We start from the raw sequence: 14,493 nt of genomic DNA, 5'->3' as shown, positions 1-14,493 counted from the left end.
TTTATATATCGTATATGTTTTATGGCCTTGTATCGTTATATGAAAAATGAAGTATCAAGATTATTAATGGGCAAAGATGGATCCCAGCACCGAACTGTGGGGTTGATCGTATGTCGGTGTGCACGGGTGGAGAATGTTTGAAAAAGTTACCCCGGCCGGCGACCTAGTCAGAAAGACGATGATGCTCAAATATTTGTCAACGGTTATCAACAAACCCCTATTCTGTGGCATAGAATAATGGATGTCAGCCGTTTGTACGTTTTTAGGGAAAACTGCTGCACGCAGGTGCGGAAGATTTCGTAATTGTAACAACAATCCTATGCAACACGCCTTAAAATTTCGGACGCATGTCACCTAGTGCTAGGTCAGGTCATCAGGTCAAATTTGCTGGATGATCGTGCTAAAAATGCCATCATGCCCTTTGCAAAGCTTATTCCGTGGAAGTTGCAACCTTCCCACACAAAACAAAATGTCAAATTTGACCGTTTTGACCCTCTGATTGATTTGAGCTCGCACCTGAAATATTATTCGCGACCGAGCCTTAAACGAGTAATCGAATGTTTTGTTTGCAGTGTTTAAGCTCCGTTATGTTCATGAACTGTGAGAAAAGTTGTCGGAGAACGCTAAAATCAGAGAAATTTGGCTTTTGATGATCTATGGTGATTTTATTATTGAGCTTGCCTAAAACATAACCAGATTTATCTGATCACGTTTGTCGCTCTTTCAAACGTCGTTCCGCTTCTCGCCTCGTAGCCAAATAGCCGAGTTAGAAGGAGCGTGAAAAGCCCACCTCTCGACTCAACGTGTTACGATAAGGCCACCACCCTGGCGCGGGTTAAGTTGGGGGAGCCTTGAGCCCCAGCAGCTCGTCCTTCTATCTCACTGATATTACCCTCGTCCTGTCTTGTGATGTTATTACAGTGCCATCTTACGATAACGGCCCTTAAATATGATTTACTTCTGTTTGATGAAACATGTCGGGCTCCGCGATGAAAAGACTTAAAAACATAGAAGCTCCAAAATGAAAATAAAGTAAATTTTCAAGAACTTTTCAAGGTAGATAAGAATAATGAGAGACACTTTTATAGATGGCAGTTTTTTTCGTATGGAGACAGCTTTTAGGATTTACAAAAGTTGAAAAAGTTACCCCGGCCGCGCCGGGGTCGGCTGAAAGTTACCCCGGCCACGGCCGGGGTGGCCGGGGCAGGTTCTCCACCCATGTCGACGGTGTGTACTCAAAGAAACCGATGGTGTAAAACAAATTCATTACAAAGTCAATGACGATATATTTTGTCATCGATATGATTATCCATCATGAGTAACTACATGTTTGGGTTACAATCGCTGAAGTTGCATTACCTCACGGTCCCTTAAAGTGTTGGGCCTAACATGCCCTTGTGTGTACTCTATGTACTACACTTAGACACAGGTACACACTACCCGTGTGCCAGTTGGATGTAGATGTACAAACAGTAGGCATCAAGCGCGTGATTCAACCCACCGTTGGCTACGCTGTATCCATTACAACATTCTCTTTGTTCTTCTCTTCACAGGCATCCATTATCCCTAAAAAAGAAGCGTGATTGTCAGAGTGTATGCAATATACTGATGCAAGCTGACACCGTACATCAGTGTCGGCTGTCAAGAAAAAAAAAAACAGCGATTGGGAATATCAAAAGGGGCTCAAAACAATGGTCATGGCAATGACGGTGTCAGCTGTGAGCTAACCTCATAACAGACGGCTATACTTACACAAGGGGGTTCGACCCGCAGCTTGAAAGTAGTTCCCAAGCCTCTGAGCATTATACCTTTTGCCCAAAAGAAGAGCAGCGCAATTCCCATTTACTTATGGAGATATGTATCGCAAAATTGAACTTATGTCAGGTCACTGGAAAAAGGAAATGGAGTTATAATTTAATACGTCTTGTCACTTGTCAATCGCCAAAAGTCTCAAAGCAGTCATTCAGTCGGTGTAGCGATGGCCAATATTTTTCATGATGTGAAGTAACAGGTTAACCCGCGACCGCCTCTGATCCGACCCCCCCCCCCCTCTGTTTTCACGAATAACTCACGAACCGCTTACGCTATTAACTTGAAACTTCGTATACCTTCTCCTTCATCAATTTGACGGCTTTTTGTCAAATTTTTATGCTAATTTTTCAAAAACTTTTTGAAATATATCGATTTTATTGATGTTACTACATAGCTGATTTCGTCAAAAAATGGTAAATGTTTGAAAAATCGCCAAAAATCGAGGGTTTAAGCAAATTTCAAATTAAAGACATGAAAAGACGCAGCTTAATGGGATCTTTGAAATAGCTATCTCGCTTTTCCCGTAAAGTGCGTTTTTGACCCCTAAAAATAAAAAAAACATATTTTTTTGGAAAACAGCTAATAAAATCAAAATTTTCAAATTTTCAAAAACCAGAATATTTGTTATAGAGCTCTATTAGAACATTAGAAGTCCCAAGTTTCAACTTTCTATCTTGATTTTTGACCCCCAAATTGTAAAAAGTAGCTTCGACATGTATAGGGCATCATGACGTCATACGCATTTTCGTGAGTTTGAGGCACTTCTGAACATCGCATGTGAAAACAAATGGCAGCATTAGATTCCTGGGACAAAGCTTGTCTAGAAAAGTGCATTTTTATGTCAAAAAATTGAAAATTTGACTTTTTTCTTGGTGATGTATAATATAAACGATTTTGTATGCTTGCTTATGACCAGGACAGTGACTTTGGGTTACATATAACCATGACCATCGGATTCGGCGAGAAAATAAGCCATAAAACATGTGTCGCATGCCCATGTAGCAGAAAGTGAAAACCGTGACCTTTCGTGACCTGACCTGACCTTGACCCGTGCTTAGTATGACCCTTATACGCACATGATATCTTCACTAGGCCTTTGACGTCATTTTTGGTGAGTTTCGAGCAGGAGCTATCGATTTCCCCGTCAGTAAGCCTCATCATGCAAAACCCCAGAATTTGATCTTTGACCTGGTCTTGACCCGAAAGTTAACCTCAATCTTAAAATCTTAAGGGTGGTTTGGAAAGATCTCGTAGAGACCTTTCGAACGTCGCCTCGCGGGGCTCGATGCGACAATTGGTTCTCGAAACAGGGGGGGGGGTCGGATCCGACCCCTCCTCAGGCTGACGTGGGTACGGAAATAGCCCAGGCGGTGCCGGGTTAACTTGTAAACTGTTAACCTGACCTTCATTGATTCGGGACTAATATTTTTACATTTTTACGTTATGTTCACAGGAAGAAAATGTACCCTGGGGCGTACCAAAAATTCTACCAACCAAAAACGATGTACTCGAGAAAACAATCTGTGTGTGTGTGTGTGTGGTGGGGACGCTCCAGTCACGGCGTGGGTTGACACGGCGAATGAGTAACGGGACTATAGAATGGACTCATTCCATGTTAACCTACCAACAAACACTCGTGTCAAGTGGGCCAGTGGCGTCACTGACTGAATTAGTATCACACAAAGACCTCTAATCAATGACCGATGAGGCAGGGGATCACCTGCAGGGGATCGGGATCCATGAGTCATGACCGTAATTGCCATGCTATGCTAGAATTAGAGGCCTTGCAACAGATGGCTTGGGTGTTACAGGAAAAGAACACTTCAAGAGTGTCGACGAAATCTGAATCACTCCCACTTCGGGGTTGGTCCTCCGTATTGAAACTACAGATAAAACGTATCAAAACAGGAAAGAGTCTACCACGTAAAGCACACCCTCTTAGCTAGCGGGGCCCCATAAAACACCCCGGCACGATCAAATAGACTGATGGTATGTACATAAGGAAGTCTCCCAGCCTCGCAGGATGTTTGCTAACGACCGAGGGGTGACACTTGACACTACAGGCCCTTGTGCCTGGTGACTATGCTCGGTACTTTTTCATATACAGAACTTGTGCGAACTCGGTACTGAGTTACGGAGTGGATCTGAGTTTCATAATGACACTGAGCAGTGAGCTACATCGTGACGCTGAGCTGCATAGTGGCATTGAGCTATAGAGCGGGTACTGAGATACGATTCACGGACAAAATTTCGTATCGTTTAAGTACGGGGACCCGCAGTTGCTACTGTGCAGCGACCCTGAGTAAAATATTGTCCCAGCACCCTCACATGGAAACACGATAAGCTGTCAGAGGGCACGCACAGAAAACCTCAGCTGCTCTTGTACAGGGACCGGCAGTCGATATCAATGTTATCGGTTGTTACTGGACAGGACAGACAGCTAGAGTTGGGGTTCGTGTACAGTAGCAACCGCGGGTCCCCGTACGTAGGGCCCAAGTACGCACGCCAATGTTCGCACGCAAACGTACGTAGGGACAAAAGTACGTATCGCTAAAAAGCAGTCTTTCCTGACCTGAACTAACCTGGCCTAACCTAACCTAGCCTAGCCCAACATGATCCAGCTCAACCTAGCCTAACCCATACTTTGTTCATGTATGCTTAATAATTCCTTACGTACAGTAGCGATGCATATATTTGCGCTACATACTTTTGCTGTCGTACATTTGCCACACGTACTCATGCGATACGTTTTTTTTTTGTCCGCAACCCCTAAAATACAGAGTGGACAGTGGACACAATAGTACAGAGTGGGCACTGGGATACCTACAGAGTGAGCACTGAGCTACATAGTGGGCACTGAGCTACAGAGTGGGCACTGAGCTACATAGTGGGCACTGAGCTACAGTGGACGCTGAGATAAGGAGCAGGCAATGATCTACATAGTGGGCACTGAGTTAAGGAGCAGGCAATAAGCTTCATAGTGGGCACTGAGTTAACCCGCGCCCCGCTGGGCTATTCAGCCATACGCGCCCTGCTGGGGGGGGGGGGCAGATTCTGCCCGGGGGGGCAGATTCTGCCCCCCCCCCCCGTCTAACTTCCGAACCGATGCACAGTGGGGATTTTTCCGATCTAGCACGTATTTATTCGTAGAGGGCAAACCATAGGTAGAATTGTAGCCAGATTGTGCACAGATGTTGGCTGGTGTGTCCTGGTGAGAATTTTACCTGTAAATGTGCATAATCAACATAGTATAGGGGGTTCAATTGGACCCCCCGCTCAGCCGTTTGGCCCCTGATCAAGCTAGAGCTTCGCGGAAAAGTCAAGCGTGCTGCCTATGACGAAATTAGGCCGAATATATCCAATTTCAAAGTCCAAGGTCATAAGCTGACTTTCCAAGTCAGTTTAATGACCCAACTAAAGTTGGGAAATCGAGACCTCTTGAAACTTCGCAAAGTTAGGGTGTTACGGGGTATTTTGGGGTGCTGATCACGAATTTCACGTTAGTTTTGATCACAGACGATGTCTTTATGCATTTAGGCCAGGTCGGGTCAGGTCAGGTTAGATCAATTAGTAGGCGTCCTGCCGGCCATCCATAGAAGTGTCACCTACTACTGATAGCTTCTTAACATGGAACGAAGGCACTAGAACTACTTCGTAAATATTCAAATGGCTGCTAAAATCGAAATCAGCACCAAAAACTACCCTAGAAACAAGTAAAACTCGAAAAAATGAACCAAGGTCATCAAAAGGTCAATGACCTTGACTTGACCTTCACGTGACCTTGACTCCCACCATTATGCATGGCACCAACATCATTTCACATATTTGAACGTTTAAAACCACAAAAAGACTGGAAACCGCGGATAATGTGAGCTGGCATACGCCGAATCGCGATTCCGGCCAAACATGGTCTCGAGAAATATGCCACAGGTCAAAGGTCAGTTGGGTCAGAGTCATGAAATTTTTGGGTTAGATGTAAAATTGATGATCTCGAGGGTACCGAAAGTTTCGGCGCGATCGGCCGCTTTTTGCGCGAGTAATTTGCGGAAAACCATGGGGTTTTATCCGACCCCTTCCCCCTCCCCCTCCCCACAAGTGCGATGGTTAATAAGGTTACGGTATGTATAATTTACGCTTGTCATCCTATTCCTAATGAATGTGTCTCAGAAAATATGCATCATATAAATCACGAAGTAAAATTATTCGCCTATGTCCGGAACATACCTATATCGTGCTGTTTGCCCTAGCGCTCCTCGAGTGGGGTGTTAAGATACTCTAATGTGAATATTCCGTGTTCAGGCAAGTTTCGGCAGCCAAACTAAGCGTTGTCTTGTGCAGAAGAAACTGGCGAATTCGATAGGATATATTTCGGAGTGGAAAAGTGTGGAGAACATTGTTGATTTCCTACATTTATTTAGAATACCATTCCTTCAATATGGTGTCTGTAAGGGTTTTTTTGTAAAGGGCATTTTTGTGACCTTAGTAAGGTTGTAGCATACTTTCTGTTTGCCATTCCATTCCTAATAAAGGTGCCTTTCAGACGATATGCAACTTTAAGACCTCGCAAGATTAAAACCAACAGGACAGGACAATGAAATTGAGCTATACTTTCGGGCCTTGCTGAGCCCATTGAGTAATCACGCATGAGTGTGAACTTTGGGCGCATTTTTCCTAGTTTTGCTGTGGACATACAGATAAAACAATGCCATATATGAAAAATTCAGACATTTCTTAGCCCTACTGACACAAAAAATAAACAAAAATCCAAAAAATATTTTTTGAATTAATAGGCGCTAGATCGGAAAAATCCCCACTGTGCGATGGTCGTAGAAAGACGGGGAAAACGGCAATCGAAAGCTCTCAACAAGACGGATCTTAAGAGCCCAAATTTTTTGCTTAAGTAGGTCAGAGGTCAGGTCAAGGTCAGGTCAAGTCAAGGGTACAAAATGCAAGTTTCTACAGTATCGGCCTTGCATTGCACCGTAGTTGCCGAAGAATGGACTGAGACTGATTGCCCAAAACGTATTCTTAGACTACCAAGACAATATTCGTTGCATACAATGTCATTCAAAGGTCAAGGTCAAGGTCAGGTCAGGTCAGGTCACCAAAAACAAAATATAGAAAAGGCATGTGTGACACATGTTTTATGGGTCATTTTACTCATAGAATTCAATAGGCACACTCAATAAGTGATATGGACCACCTCTGGATGAATTTCAGGTCGAGGTCAGGTCAAGGTCAGGTCAAGTGAGGTCAAATTTTGAAGTTGGTTGTTAAGGCCTAAAAAGGTGTCTATCTGATGCAGTTTTTCCCGGAGAATCGAATGGTGCTATTTTTGTTTCCGTACGAGGTATAGAACTTCAAAAAAAAATCATTTAAAAAAAATTGTGTGTCGTGACGTCATAAAATTTTGAATAACTCCCACATTTTTGAACCGATTCTTCTAAAAATTGGTATGTAGGTGCACATAGACCACTTCTCTGACAAATATTCAGTTTTTTCGATACACTCAAAATTTTGGATCTTATAATTATTTTCCCAAAAAAGTCAGTTTTTGAAAAAATTTGGGCCAAAATTCAAAATTTTCAAAAAACCGAGATAGCCATTTGATAGACAAAGTAGAATCACGTATAACCTTTTCTGTTACGTCTTGATTCCTTTAAAAATGAAGATGTTAGCGGCGTTTGAAATTTTGCCGTTTTTTGAGGCAAAAATGGCGAACATGAGGTCACTAAAACGCCAATTTCTCAACAATTTTCCGACGGATTTCGCTCAAATTTTCAGGGAAAGTGTCAAATTAATGTATGATAAGGTACTGAAAGTTTGACGTCGCTGGCGTAACGCGTTTAGAAGTTATTGGCGAAAAACGGGAGGGGGGCAGATTCTGCTCCCCCCCCCCCCAGCGGGGCGCGGGTTAAGGAGCAGCCAATGAGCTACATAGTGGGCACTGGGCACTGAGTTAAGGAGCAGGCAATGAGCTACATAGTGGGCACATACATACTCGTAGCTACATGTACATACATAGAGCTACAGTCTAGGGGACGGACGCGGACGGCCACTCACGGGAGGCGATGTTGACGTAGAGTCGAGTGGTGACGTCCAGGTCGGCCGAGAGGTCCAAACCCTCGTCACAGCTGCGCGCCACCCTGCGCGACGCGACGCCGACCATCAGTGTCACACGGTAGCAGCTCCACTACACAGCTACATAGACACTAGACAGACTTTACTCCCACGCTTCCCTAACAAAATTGTTAGGTCGCTATCCACGCACTCCCCTAAAAAAAATAAAAGTCTAACATCCACTTTGGCAAGAGGGCTGGGCAATGCATAACTGTACATTTTGATGCTTTTATGACGGGTAATAGGACAGAACTGAATGTGTCGAAACTGTTCGAAGAACTAATGCCAGGTTCAGTTGATATTGGCTGCCTCTAATTGACAGTTGTAGATGATTTTCTCAGCATCGTCTTACTACTAAGGCATTCTGCGTTTAGTTATGATCTGACCTGGGATCAAGCGGGATCGAGCCGAGGAAAGGCACGTGCATGTCGCGAGCCATCTGTTCCGCGCCGCCAGTGCTTGGCGGGAAGATACGCGTGGTCGTCTGAAAAAGTCAGGATTTGTCATGGCATATTTATGTTCGGTTCCACTCGAGTCTGTACTCTACATACAGTATGCCTGAACAGTGAGAATATCATTATCAATCAGGCTACGCATTATTGATTTTTGACTGAAGGAGAATCCATCATCGGCCCGACTTGAAGCCGGTTACGGCAGATTCCAGAATAGTTAGTGTAACAAAGTTTAAATTAACCCTATCATTTAGCCTCCTTGCCCGATCGCCTCGCCTTCGTTCCTTATATGGCTATCCTCCCCCTATTGGCCCGTGATATGACGTATATATGTGACGTATGTATCTGACACGTGCCGAGCCGCAGTGGGCACAGCCCCCGGCCGAGTGAGGGAGTTCCGAACCATCCGGCCAACCCATCGCACCCGCGCGAGCCGCTCTCCCGTCGGGCTACTTTAAACTTTACAGTCAATTCTTGTCTCGGCTCATTTCTGGACAATATATCGTGAAAAGTGGAAGTGTTATATTTAATGTTTGAGGAACGGACTAGACTATCACGGAACGACATTACAGTTAGGTGTGACATTGAACAAAGGGTGTCCAGTTCAAGTTTGTTTCGAGCAGCTGGGTTATGACAGCCAAGAGCTCTGTCAGCTCTACTTTACACTTGCCGCTCTGTAGTTCATGTTGTCTGCAAAATGAATAAGTCCTATGAAAAAAGGCCAGATTCTCTTCTCGCGCTCGTTCGTTTGTCGCCCCAAGAGGCACTTTACTGATATTGGATCACCCAGAAACTTTCATTCTAGCGTGATTTCAGACTTTAAACTGTCACTGTTGAAATAACAAATGCTTACCTGGCATTTTGGGCAGGCGAAAGCGGCCATGTTTTCAACCACTCCCAGGATGGGAACGCCGACCTTCCTGCAGAAGGTGATTTCTTTCCGCACGTCCAGCAGAGCCACTTCCTGAGGCGTAGTGACGATCACAGCGCCATCTATGCCACTGTAACGGGCGTCAGTAGCGGTCAGTCCGCCGCTCGGGCGCCCCTCGCATGCCTCTCCTACGACAGGACAGGACAGGACAGACACACGACGCCATCTACAGTCAGCCAACGGCCCACACTGAGCCGCTGAAGCCCTTGAATAAAGGCGATTGGACGTAAAACGAGTCTGCAGGTCCACATCCTAGTTAAAATCATTTCCCAAGCGAGTAACATACGCGAGCTCACGCTTAACATTTAACGTTTTACGTTTTATAATTGTATTTTAGATTAAGAAAGAAGAAGGAATAGCTGATACGACAAACCTTTCACATTTCTCACAAACGAGTCACATCATCCGACTTCCCAGGGCGCGGCCGCGCGCTAACGCTAACGCTCCACAAGGCCAGCGAGGCACTGTGACTGACCTGGTCTTGAGGTACTGCACGACAGAGAGGTGCTCGTCAGAGGTGCCCGGCGGCGTGTCCACGATCAGGTAGTCGGTGTCGCCCCAGTCCACGTCGCGCAAGAACTGCTTGATGAGTCCGTTCTTCTTGGGTCCGCGCCAGATGACGGCGTCGTCGGGCGAGGCCAGCAGGAAGCCGACCGACATCACTGCCAGGTTATCCTGCCGGCCGCGGCACCGGGCCGTGTCAATGCCCGCAGCGGCTGGCCGTGTCACCACCCGCCGGCCGCGGCACAGAGTCGTGTCACCACCCGCCTCCGGGCGCCGGTCACCACCCGGGACACACACACACACACACACACACACACACACACACACACACACTCGACGCCATCTACAGACTGGGGACCGCCCAGACTGAGCCACTGGAGTCCTCGAAAAAGGCAATGGGAGTCCATAGCTATGCTTATTAGTGGAATAAAATTAAAGATTGATACTGTCATTGAATAGCTGCACCACCTTAGCGCGTACCTTGACGAAGACGGGCGACCAGCCGGAGCCGGAATGGTGGACGTTCTCCCCCTCCAGCCCCATGATACGAGGCACCGACGGGCCGCATATGTCGATGTCCAGCAGCGCCACCTAGCGACAACACAACATTATGCCCGGTTACATAGCATTTTTGACGAAGCTTCAGCTCATTTATCTTGCGATAATTTCGATGCAGTGCTCTTGGTATATTTAGAAAGCATCATTTTTTAAATTGTTAAGCACCATTGCCATCTAACATTTCAACACCACGGGCGGAGCTATAAGCTTGCAACAATCCCTATCTACGCGGCTATCACTACCCAGTATGCCAGCGCCACCTAGCGACCGGACTGCCGACGACCCGCAGAAGAGCAGCAGAACGAGATGAGGTGAGGTAGAGACAGAAAAGGGCGCAGTGGCCGCAAAATCCTTGTTATGTGCAATTTTGATGTGGACTCATATATCACTATATTTTGGGCAGAATAAATAATATATATACATAATCGAATTGAAAAAAGGTTATCGGAGAATACAATATTCATCTCATAAAACGTAGATAGGAGCAGGAGTAATTAAACCTTACGTTCTTGTTCTGGTCCATGGAGAGCGTCTTGCTGAGCATGGAGGACACTGTTGACTTGCCCACTCCGCCCTTTCCAGACAGAACGAGGATCTTATGCTTGACGCAGGACAGTCTCTCCTCAATCTTGCCAAGGTCTACAAACACACAAGACTGCGTTCATTGTCGGGCTAGGGTCCACAGTGCAGTGACCACCGCGGGCTATGGTACTACAATTCACAGCCATGATGGTCGCGCAAGGGTATGACAATTCACAGCTCACAGCAGTGAAGGTCGGGCTAGGACATAACTGTTCACAGCAGCGATCGCCCGGCTAGGGTATCACCGTTTACATCAGTGACAGGGTGAGTATCTCAATTCACATCAGTGATGGCAATGCGCAGTACATCAGATTAGATCAGCGCTCGCATCCATGATCCAACTCCAGCCCGGTGCTGGGGTTGGTCTGAGCGGGGCTGGGGTAGCGGTCAGGCACAGGCACAGTGCTGAGCTCGGCCGGCCCGCACGAGGTACGTACCCGGGTCTGGAGCGCGTGCCTGCCCCGAGGCGCAGATCTGTTGGTTGGGACAACCAGCGCAGGAGGAGGCTTTGCCGGCATCTTCGCTCTCGGTGCCCGGGCAGTCTGCAAATGGCCGCTCATCTCAGAGTGCGGAACGGTTCAGCTGGGTCACGTGGCCTCGCAATTTGAATTCTTGGGAGAAATGAGTACAGGGAATGCTTATTTAACAACGGAAACAATGCAATCATAGTAGAAGCACCTGGATCACGATTTCATACCCTTCTTGCACGATCCTATGCCTGGAGGCCTTTTAGACGTTATACCGTTACTGTCGGTGGTCTCCGGAATTTTCGTCAATAACTCCCGACCAAACTCAGCTAGCAGGTCGGGAAAACTACTAACTACTAAGTACCCCAGCATCAAATAGCGAATCGATAAAACATGAAATATGTCATAGTGATCAACTTTCTGACCCCATGAGTCATGGGCTAGTTTGACCTAACGGTTTTGCCATTCCCAGTTTTGCCCAGTTTTGCTAGAACACAGTTTTGTCATTTCAAAACAAAACGTGCGGATAGGTACAGGACAGGTGCAGATATGTACGATTGGCCTGAAGATAAGGGCTCAGGCGACCTGTGGTTTTGATGCGGTGAACACTCTTACCCTCGCCACAGCTCGGGCCGAGTGCACCCCTCCTCCCATTCAACCTCACCCCCACTCGAGCTGTGGCGAGGGTAAGGGTATTCACAGCATCCGAACTGCATGTCGCCTGGGCCCTCATCTTGAGACCAATAGTACCTAGTGGTGCCAACGCCATCGCTCAAGGACCATTTTATATCGCAAACTCGACATTAGAGCCCTTGACCTGTTACCTGACCTAAAGACGTTCAGAGACATTAGAATTGGGTACTAAACGCTGCGTATCGTAACGGCACACGAGGTCATTTTCCGTGACGCTTCTGTTCAATCAGGGATAAACTGCGTGGGTATCGTACGCCTCTCGCCGGGAGTGCCAAAAATGGGACTGGTGAATGATGAACGTTGGGATGGGTCATGGTACCCACATGAAATGCTGACGAATTTTGACCTGCATGCTGCACATTCAAGTTTGTGTATACACTTACTGTTTCCTAGTTTACTACCTACCTACCTACCTAGCATCTACCTACCTAGTTTATCATGACATCCTATTTTGATAGGTATGCTTTAAACTGCATGAAACACAATTTATCTTGGTTGATTCAACATAAAGGACACAAAGTATTGAAAGTAAAAATCAATGTATTTCATAAATCACACCACATTCATGTAAATCGCTAAAAAAAATTGTTGTATGTAGGCTAAGAAAGCAATTGGGTTCACAGTTTTTTTCCAAAACAGAATTAAATGAGATCCTGTTACACTCACAACAGGTGCACAATTTTTTAATTTGCTGGTGATTTCAACTCAATAATGCACCATATGAATTCACTTATCATTTCATTCATTCATCCTACTAAAGTCTAAACTTAGTTGGGCATATCCCAAGAAAAGCATAGACACTTCACTTGTCATGTATGTACATCTAACACACAACACCATTGCAGTCTGGTGCAGTCAAATCCTGATTGCTGACTCAGTCCATTCCTTGGACTCACTCTGCATCAACAATGGTTGGTGCATACTCATCTGGTTCCTCACTGAAATCCCACTTGAACTTCTGCATGAGATGCTGTCTGAACAGCATTCCTCTTTGTCTCAGGCCTGTAGGGACATCCTCTTCCTCCAGGTTGGTGAACAGGATGTGAAGTGTATGCACCAGAAAGTTTTCTTTTGATATGATGTCAGTGAAGAAGTCCTCTGGCACCTCTTGGATCTGATAGTGCATACAAGTCAGGAGTTGCAAGAACATGTCTGGATACCTCCTCAAAGCCACATCACATGTGCAAAATAAGTGTACTAGTTTCTTCCAGTGCTCAAAAGCATCATACACATGGCCAACCAAAAAAGACACAAAGGCCACCTGAAGTTCTCCTAGCAATTGAGAAGGAGCCATGCTTCCCTCCAGCATTTTCTCCAGTCTTAATGATGAGTCAAGTGAATATGCTGTTCTAAACTCAGGAGATGCATTTTCCAGACACAGTGCTGATGGCAGAGCAGTGAACCTCAGCTCAGTGCCAGACTTGAGATGCATCTTTGGCAACATCCTCTCTTCTGATGAGCTTCCAGCTGCATCAAACTTTGGTTGTTCTTCATCAGCCTCAAGCAGCGATGCTGAGCACAACATCTCAGAGACGGGCTGCACTCTCTTCATGATCTCTTCAGACACATGACTTGTCAGTGCATACCACTTTTTCCATGTATCATAAGGAAATGCACCTAAAAATCTGTCCAACTCCTCCTTGTTGCTTTTTATGCGGTCCTTGTCATCATCTGAAACTTCTATAAGTGTTTCAGTCACTGGATCCCATTTCCGAACAAGGATCTCTCCTTCACCAAAGAAATGAAAAAAGCTTGTTCTAGGAGCTGCCATGCTTTCTTTTCCAACTGCACTGTAGTGCAGCATGTGAAGCCCGGGTGGTATCATCTTCAAGCCTTTGAATTTATCTCCAGTTCTCCACACATTCATATCTATCCCAACTTCAGTGTTTTGAGGAACATCCAAGAAAACGACTGTTGCTCCAACATCAAACAGCTTCTTTGCAGTGTCAGGATCCATTTTAAGAAAACAAATTCTGCAAATCGACTCGACCTCGACCATAAAATAAAACAACAAAACGTTTCAGCCGTGATGTTTTAAAATAAACATCCAGAATAACTGGCAGCACACTCAGACACAAAAACGACGCAACACAGACCATTGCAATAAAATATATACTCACGTTCAGGAGCATTTTCAGGAACATCAGCCATCCTCAAATGATCAGTTGTACAATTTGCAGAACCCTTTTAATGAGTAACGTTTCCACGCCCATCAAAGAACGGCCGTGTCACGAAACCCCACCTCTCCAGCCCCACCGCTCCCCGAGTCTTGCCCGCAAGGCCATCTATAGAAGGTACAGTCACTCCCCCGCCGACCAATCACAGACAGATCCTGAGTGACGTCACCCCTGATGCTCGCAAGGGGTACTCCATT

The 14,493-nt window shown here is 45.8% G+C and overlaps 2 protein-coding genes across 2 annotated transcripts; both read right to left on the bottom strand.

Annotated features, from left to right (window-relative positions):
* Positions 1-1,266: 1,266 nt before the first annotated feature.
* LOC122393600 (cytosolic Fe-S cluster assembly factor nubp1-A-like) lies at positions 1,267-14,392 on the bottom strand. Its single transcript, XM_043389790.1, has 9 exons — positions 14,240-14,392; positions 11,397-11,501; positions 10,883-11,016; positions 10,300-10,410; positions 9,791-9,990; positions 9,238-9,385; positions 8,319-8,416; positions 7,876-7,958; positions 1,267-1,566 (listed from the first exon to the last, which is right to left on the bottom strand). The coding sequence occupies exons 1-9, from the start codon at positions 14,268-14,270 to the stop codon at positions 1,508-1,510; spliced, it is 969 nt and encodes a 322-aa protein (XP_043245725.1). The 5' UTR covers positions 14,271-14,392; the 3' UTR covers positions 1,267-1,507.
* On the bottom strand, positions 12,642-14,162 carry LOC122393599 (protein AAR2 homolog). Its single transcript, XM_043389789.1, has one exon. The coding sequence runs from the start codon at positions 14,116-14,118 to the stop codon at positions 13,012-13,014; it is 1,107 nt and encodes a 368-aa protein (XP_043245724.1). The 5' UTR covers positions 14,119-14,162; the 3' UTR covers positions 12,642-13,011.
* Positions 14,393-14,493: the final 101 nt, after the last annotated feature.

This window comes from Amphibalanus amphitrite, unplaced genomic scaffold (genome assembly GCF_019059575.1).
Source record: "Amphibalanus amphitrite isolate SeventyFive unplaced genomic scaffold, NRLGWU_Aamphi_draft 000543F_arrow, whole genome shotgun sequence".
NCBI classification, from domain to species: domain Eukaryota; kingdom Metazoa; phylum Arthropoda; class Thecostraca; order Balanomorpha; family Balanidae; genus Amphibalanus; species Amphibalanus amphitrite.
Note: the sequence above shows the minus strand (reverse complement) of the source record. Positions and strands in the feature narration are given on the sequence as shown.